This window comes from Micropterus salmoides, unplaced genomic scaffold, assembly GCF_014851395.1.
Source record: "Micropterus salmoides isolate LMB-PRFRI ecotype aquatic unplaced genomic scaffold, ASM1485139v1 Ms_hic_scaffold_16, whole genome shotgun sequence".
Taxonomy (NCBI): Eukaryota; Metazoa; Chordata; class Actinopteri; order Centrarchiformes; family Centrarchidae; genus Micropterus; species Micropterus salmoides.
The window spans coordinates 25,280,926-25,289,193 of NW_024040707.1; the positions used below are offsets into that span (position 1 = coordinate 25,280,926).

At 39.6% G+C, this 8,268-nt stretch overlaps 1 protein-coding gene across 1 annotated transcript; it reads right to left on the minus strand.

The window, feature by feature from the left end:
- Positions 1 to 4,146: 4,146 nt before the first annotated feature.
- On the minus strand, positions 4,147 to 5,205 carry LOC119905198 (trace amine-associated receptor 4-like). Its single transcript, XM_038721974.1, has 3 exons — positions 5,033 to 5,205; positions 4,265 to 4,793; positions 4,147 to 4,161 (listed from the first exon to the last, which is right to left on the minus strand). The coding sequence occupies exons 1-3, from the start codon at positions 5,203 to 5,205 to the stop codon at positions 4,147 to 4,149; spliced, it is 717 nt and encodes a 238-aa protein (XP_038577902.1).
- Positions 5,206 to 8,268: the final 3,063 nt, after the last annotated feature.

Below are 8,268 nucleotides of genomic sequence, written 5' to 3' on the forward strand. Positions count from 1 at the left end.
TATGTTCAAGCAACGGGCAAAAACTGTAAAACAAAAAAAAATGCACTGAAAGGAAAGAAACAAAAATGTACAGTCTTGTTCTAATCCACATGATCTTCAGCATTTGGTCACATGTTCTCACCCACATCACATCATCTAATGTAATTTTCTCGCTATGCACCTAGATAGAAACACTTACCTGTCCTTCTCCCTGGTTCAGCTCCTCCTCTGCCTGGCCCAAATATTCTTCTTTCTTTCTCTCCTTTTCTGTGTTGTTCTGTATCCTGTATATCTGTATATTGGATAAAGAAAGTCCCCATTTAACTGCATTGTTGCAGGTGTTTCAAAATAGATTTTGAGCTGCTATTGTAGCAGAAGTAGAGGCTGTATACATTATTTAAGATTTTGAAAAGTATGTCTTTATTTCTTACATGCTGTGTGCAAGCATTTGTAAATAACACAGAAACATCCATAGTTTTGGTATAGAGTAAGCTGTACACGTAAATAAAAACTTTAAAGAAAGAAAGCATTTTAGAAATAGGTTAATTGACTGCATATTCTGTGGAAATAATATAAATTGTGTTAATTGCATGGTCCTGAACAGACCGATGTTGTGCTGATTGTGTTTAGAGTTTTGAAAATGTGACTACAGATTGGACAAAAGAATGTTAAAGTAAACTGTAAAACTGTAATGGGTTTGGGTTTTTTGTGCCCCCGGGTGGGAATGAGCCCAAATTGTTAAAATTGTACAGGCTAGGCTAATTTAGCAGCTTTGTTTCCTTGTGTGAGGCATTTGAGGAAATTTACCTTTGGAGTTACCTCTCCCAGTAGAAATAAGCATCATTGTCTCCCTTGGGGGAGGATAAGTTATGATCTCTCTTCATTTTTATGATATTTACTGTAAATATCGCGTCATTAATTTACAAATGTGATTTGCTGTACATTTTATTTTGCGTTAAACAACAACCGACTTGTTTTATTTTATTCATTGTGTTTTTATTAGAATTATTTACAAATAAAATTATTGTAACGAGTCTTGAAAAAGGGGGGTCATCTTATAATCGGACCAATGCTGTATATAAAAATTAGCACACTGTGCAGGGCTATGGCTTACCATGCAGCACGGGAACCCCCCAAAAAAAGAAGAATCAGTTATCTAACCATCTGTGACACTAGACACCAAGAAAAAAAGGGAATCATGAAGAAACACCACCACCAGGGTTTGGACTGCTGCCTACAGTCCACAGCACCTGACAACTAAAGAAGAGGAAGATCAATAAACCCTGCCATTGGTGCTACACAGGTTCATATATATATATAAATAGATAACATAATAAAGACAAAACAAACAAAGCAATCAATGAAAATAACAAAACCCAAAGGAATATTACTACAAATACAAATTTAACAAAACCAATTTATACAAATATATATGAGCCACATGTTATGCAATTGTGGGCAGCTATAACCAGTCCATCATTAAAAGCTTAAACAACCAAACTGCCCACAGAAGGAAGTCTGACAGCTCAGGTGTGGCTCAGTGGAGATCAGCTGGTCAACAGGAGTCAATCCTATCAGAAGGAGCCAAACTCAATAGGAGAAAATAATGAAATAAAACAGAGCCAAAATAGCAGTTGCAGATCAGGGAAGAGTGGCCAATGATTGGCCCGACAATTAACCAGGATCTCACTTCGCCAAGCTACACTATACTTTTTAACAGTTATTGATTTAATGTGGACTTAGTAGGCAAATCAGTTAACACAGTAGTGATTTAATATAGCAAGGTCCGTTACAACTTTTGAAATATTAAAACCATTAGGGATGATCAGATCACAATCAGATATAATGTATGTTAAAGTCACCAGTTATAAATAAATGGTTTTATTCAGAAAAAATAAGTCTATCCCCCTCAGACCATTTGACCGACACAGTTTGGGATTGAAACCAACTGAAAACACTACTGATCAGGCAGAAATTTTGTCATAAATCCAGATCAGGGAAGAGTGGCCGATGATTGGCCAGACAATTAACCAGGATCTCACTTCGCCAAGCTACTGTGCAACTCCACAACCCTTGAGGCTTTCTCTCTCTCTCTCTCTCTCTGTCTCTCTCTCGCTCTCTCTCTCTCTCTCCAGAGAGCGGCTCACAATCAGATACGTAAATACTCCCAGAATGCCCCCTCTGCGGCGCAATGCGTTCCCCACGTTGCAGATAGCCGTGCTGTAGCCATGCCCTGACAGTGTTGATTTGACTGTGAGACACCACCGCAAGGGTTGGGGTCATCACTCCACAATCCTCAAGACGTGGCTTGTTACACACCTGACCCGCCAAGCTTTTCTCAGTGCCATGCATGCAAGCGTAGGGGCAAACCCAATAGCGATAGCCTTAGAGGGCTGCACCTATACTACCTATATATAATCTGGAGTTACAATACATACTACCATTCACCACTCTGACTGAGCTGCTCTTCTGTGTCTCAGCTTCAGTTGGTCAACACACAGTGTTGATCACACAATACACTGGTGCTAGCTGGTTAGCTATATTGGTTACCCATAGATTGCAGAATACATTTTAAATTTATTTTAATTGCATTAAAGCACTGCACGGTCTTGCACAACTGCATATTTTGAAATTATTGTGTGTAAGATATTTGCGATGTACTGACCAAAGTCCCCCGGGACCCTGTACACAGGATAAGCGGTTGACGCTGGATGGATGGATGGATGGATGACCAATGTCTTCTGGCTGTAACTTGAACTTGAATAAAATTCAAAGAAGACCAAGCTTTTGCAGTTGTGGCTCCCACTCTCTGGAACTGTCTTCCCCAATTAAAAAAAAAAAAAACGTAGAGTCAGGAGAAAGTTTTAAGGAGCTGTTAAAAACCCAGCTGTTCCAAAAGGCATATTCTTTGCCTTTTGTGTAGTTTTTATTTGAACTGTTATTGGTTTTATTGCTTGTGTGTTGGATTTCTTTATTGTTTTGTTGCTCCCGTTATTCCTGTTTTTAATTTTGTATTTTTCTTTAAGGTTGTCATTGCACAGCACCTTGTAACTTTTTTTAAAAGGTGCTTTATAAAGATTATCTACTTATTTAATTACTAAAGGACTGTTGTACAGTTGTGTTATATATTTTATGTTACCCTATTCCAGTATAAATTTAATTAATAATATTTTCAGTGTTTTTAAATGAAGGGACAAGAACTTTTGTTTTCTAGGACAACATTATGTCGTGTAATGATAAAAAATATTACTTTGATCCTCATAATTCTATTTGATTAATTTGAATTTGTCTGTGATGAAGTCATGCTGCACAAAGTGCTGTCTGCTCAGCAACGTTACCACCACCATAATATGTTAACCTATATTTTAATTTGCATTGTCAGATACGTTCAGGAGGAAACATGATTGGTCTCTTTACTCTTTCTGCAGAGTAATCCCAGATTGAAACCATCTTGATTTTCTCTGTCCAAGATATTTCATTAACCACTTTCCAACTTTGTCAGATGACCTCAGGTATGTTTGTGGTGCATTATTACCTGCTATTTGCCTGAGTGATATAAACTGTAGCCCAGTTTACTGATAATCTCAACAATAAAAGGCAAAAGACGTGTGTTTGTGCAAAAATATGAAACAAACGTAAAGTAGTTTCTAGCAAATTTTGACTTTATTGATATTGGAATATTGGAAAATTAATGCTTCCTTATATTGTGGTGATTATGATTATCATTGTGATTCATTATTCAAAAACTTACTGTAGCAGACAGAAAGAGATTCTCTTGCAAAGATCACATAATCAATAACTGTCTGTTCATGAATTGCGATGAAAATACAACGAAGATACTAACATCAATACATGCGCACAATATTAATAGATAGAATGTGTTTTTTTGTATTTGTGTATACTGAGTCCTCTACTTCAGTGACTCAGCAACAGCACATAAAAAGACATTACTCCTTCACAGAAAAGCTCATGTGTCTCGTGTCAGTCACTCCACAGTCTCTCTCTACAGTATGTTGGCCTCACAGGAGTGAGGCTGCAGTATCTCAAGTGTAACAATGAGTTTAACAGATTTTCTAAACCAGGGGTACAAAAAGGCGTAGATCAAAGGGTTTAGACAGGAGTTAAAAAATATCAGAAAAATCATAAGTACCTCAGTTGAAGACCCAATCACGAGGTCGTAGCCTGAGAGAGAGACACAGTAATATGGACAGTAACACATGAGAAACACAGCAACAACAACACCAAGACTCCTGGCTGCTTTCAACTCAGATTTCTTAACAGTTACAGTCGCTGAACTCTTCAGTGTGACTGCTGTGATGTGGGAGCGCATGGCACGAGCCTGAGACACAGCCACTGCAAACACTCTCACATACAGGATGATGATGGCACTGATGGGAATGATGAAGTTTAAAATAACGCCAGCAGCACCTACTATGTTAATCACACATTCTCCATAGCAGGAATTATACTTGCCTGGTTGTTTCAGGTTATCATATAAAAACATAACACTGTTGAAAACAGAGTAACCCCAACACAGGAAAACCAAGATTTGAACTCTCTTTGCAGTGATTTTGGTGGGGTAGTGCAGAGGGTCACAGATAGCCACATAGCGGTCGACTGATATGAGCACCATGTTTACCAGTGAGGAACAGAGAGTAATGAAATTTATCAAATAATGCAGAACACACACCAGGTCACCCAGGAGCCAGCAGGGCTCTGTGAAGAGGATTTGAAACGGCATCACAAAGAGGCCCACGAGGAAGTCTGAGACAGCCAGAGAGAGGAGGAGGAGGTTGGTGGGGGTGTGGAGCTGCCTGAAGGGAGAGAATATCATCACTGTGAATTTTACAAACACTAACAACATTATCACCAATAGAAGTAGTCTTTTATAAAAGCAGTAATGACAGTTGAAACTATGTATCAATATAGTAAATGTGGCTGTTGTGAGCACTGTCTCATCTCATCTCATCAAAAGCCTCGTCAAACCATCAGCATGTAATGCTCAGATCTCAATAGAACAATATATAATCAATGCTAAGACATTTATCTCTGCCTGAAGTGGGAGATGGAGATGATGACCAGCAGGTTGAGAGCCGCAGTGAGCAGAGAGATGGAGGACATCACGATGTAAATGACCATTGCCTCAGCCTGAGGGCGAATGTGCTTCTTGCAGGAGGTGTTGAGGAGTTGTGGAAAGCAGAGTTCAGCTTCCTCCAGGGTCTGCATCGTCAGAGAGAGAGGAGGAGCTGCTGAACACACAGCTTTCTCAGCAAAGTTCTGTCATCCAGCTGATTTATATCTCTCTTCATCCCATCTTCCCCCTCCCCTTCTATCTTTCAGTCTCTCTCTTGGACATTAATCTTCCTCCTTTCTCCCTCTATGCGTCACACTCTGCGTCTGCATCTTCATCACTCTCTGGTGTATCAGGTTGTGTTTGTTTTGATGTGGCTGATACATGGACTGTAGTGAAACAGCATTAGTTAATGCCTTTGGGAAAGAGATCATGTTAAAAAGCAATGTCTCTAACAAAGTACACTTTGGATAGTTTTCATGAACAGTGCAGCAGTATTCTAATTGAAGTACTTTTTAACAGTTATTGATTTAATGTGGACTTAGTAGGCAAATCAGTTAACACAGTAGTGATTTAATATAGCAAGGCTAAGGTTGCAAAACTCTACCAGTTACGTTAACACTCTTCACAACTGTCTGGACTCACAGTGTGAGGTGCACTTGATTAGTGTCACGGCTTACGCCAGTGTCGCATCAGGGCTGGGCTGATTTGATTTGTGCAGAGTTGAAAACTTTCTCTTTGCCTCTTTGACATCGAACAGGAACTGGACTCAAAACACAGAACAGATAAAGCAGACTAGATAACTGAACAACAAAGGCAAACTCCTCAACAAGACACAGAACAGACAGGACCTGTAGCCTGTACTACGAAGGGAGTTTAACCTACTCAGACTTATCTCAGGGTTATCAAGCAAACTCAGGGTTGACAAACTCTGATCGCCAAACAGGTGTGACCGACTGTGAATAAGCTGTTGGTTAGTTGAGTTGGTGTAAGCTTAATTGGAGTTGGTGCGTATTCACATAAAACGGGCAGGGTTTGGTCGTGCAGGCAGACTTTTTTCGCAACGGCACATGCTCTGTATTTTCCCCAGAAGAATTCACAATATGTGGCAGGATATTACTGTGAATTGGGCATATTCCGAAGTACACCAGCATGATTTGGATTTTTTTTCATCCATCTATCCATCATCAAACTTATCCTGCGTACAGTGTCGCAGGGGGCTGGAGCCACTCCAAGCTGGCATCGGGCGAAAGGTGGGGTACACCCTGGACAGGTCGCCAGTCCATCGCAGGGCCACACATAGACAAACAACCACTCACACTCACACCTAAGGACAATTTAGGGTCACCATAACCTAGCCTGCATGTCTTTGGATGCAGCAACTGCAGTGGAACAAGTCAGGCTGAAATCTAAAAATATTTTATCAAGTGGTATTAAAGCCTACTTGTCATCATTAACAATGGGTTAGGTTAGTTTAGGTTAACTTTATTGTCCCCAGGGGGAAATTCTGCTTGGGCACAGTGCAATGTTGCTTCATAAAAAACATCACAAAACACATCAACAAGAACCTGAGAAGCATTGACATGTTGTACTTCACAAGAGGGAAATATAAACACAGAAGAAAAAAGACATTGTTGACAACATACTTCCATGGATTAAAATGTAAGTGCTGAAGTGCTAGTGTGGTTGTTGCACATTGCTCCATTGCACTAAATTTTGTGTAATGTGCATGTGCTAAGGTGCTAGTATGTTTATTGCACGTTGCCCTGTTTCACCGGGATCACAAGTAAAGTGCTGAAGTGCTCACATTATTTATTGCACAGCCCTATTTGACATTGTTCAGCAGCTTAATGGAGGCTGGCACAAATGATAATTTTAGGCGATTGGATTTGCATTTTGGTAGTGTCTTTGGATTCTTCTTCCTGATGGCAGGGTTTTGTATTCAGGGAAGAGGGGATGTTGAGGGTCTGATTTAATTTACCTAGCCTGTTTCATAACTGCCTGGTCATACAGGCTTTGTATAGGCTCATAGTCTCTCCTTCTTATAATTTTCATGGCTGTTTTGTGCATGTTGGCAAGCTTGTTTTTCAGCTTAACTGTTAATTCAATATCAGATGACACTCTGTTAGATTGCATGGTAGAAAATCATCATGATCTGACTGCTCACACCATACAACCTTACACGTTTTAAAAAATAAAGCCTCTGCTGCAATTTGTTACACAGGTTGTCAACATGTGTATTCCAGCAAAGAAGACCTAAATATTTGTATGAGGACATCTGAGTTACTTCCTGGTTTTTTATGACCACTGGCTCACGGTCAGTAACTTGCCTCGGGTCGAAGACCATCTCCTGTGTTTTTTGGATGTTTTGCCCGTGCGCACTTTGCTGAAGAGTCGTTGGATGCTAAATGGGTCCACTTCCAGATAACAGGAAATTTTGAGAATCGAATCACAGGAAAAAGTCATTCAGTTCATTTGATTTATGTTGGTCGTCCAGTGTGATGATTTTGTGGATTGCAATTAGTGAGGAGACAAGAGACGGAGATGCGTCGAGTCAGCTTTACTCTCCACTTCAATATAACACTGTACAGCGTACGAGAACAAAACCCTACAACCCGCTAACCCCGAACTACTCTAACCATCACCTTTCCCGTAAAGGTACAGTCCCTTGGTGAATGTCTCTTTTAGTCTTACTTGTGGGTCACCACACAGCCCCCCCAGATTACAGTGATGTAATGTCACATATAGTGTAAATGAAGGTGAATCAAACATTTCTTAGCTATTCTTAAATGTTTAATGGGGTACAGATGAACGTTGTATTTATTGTAATTATTTACATTACACATATTACACAAGACTAATAAGGCAAGCAAAGAGCAAAATATCTTGAATGTTCTCCACTTGTTATCTTGTAGTTACACAGTATTATTAGGGGTGTGGGCTGTATTAAAAGTATCTACTGTTCTCCCATGCTCTATAATCACACAGTAGCATGTGCTGTTCTTCCATTCTTCCTCTGTATTTATATATAAACAACAAGGCATGTTAGGGAAAATATAAAAGGTATATTCTATTGTTTTGGATTATTATTATTTTCAGACTTTGTGGTTTCCCGCTTTTGTCAGTTACTGTCGAGCCAGGTTGTTCCTATATGCAGTAGAAGATGCAGAAAATCTTAGCAAAGCCACTATTTGCGATCAGTGTATTTGGCATTAAAA

What these genes read in the sequence shown, in the direction of transcription:
- LOC119905198 (XM_038721974.1), bottom strand. Translation starts at nt 5,205, where the DNA reads ATGCAGACCCTGGAGGAAGCTGAACTCTGCTTTCCACAACTCCTCAAC. An exon ending in ATCTCCATCTCCCACTTCAG is followed by an intron (nt 4,794 to 5,032) that starts GCAGAGATAAAT and finishes CTCTCCCTTCAG; the next exon opens with GCAGCTCCACACCCCCACCA.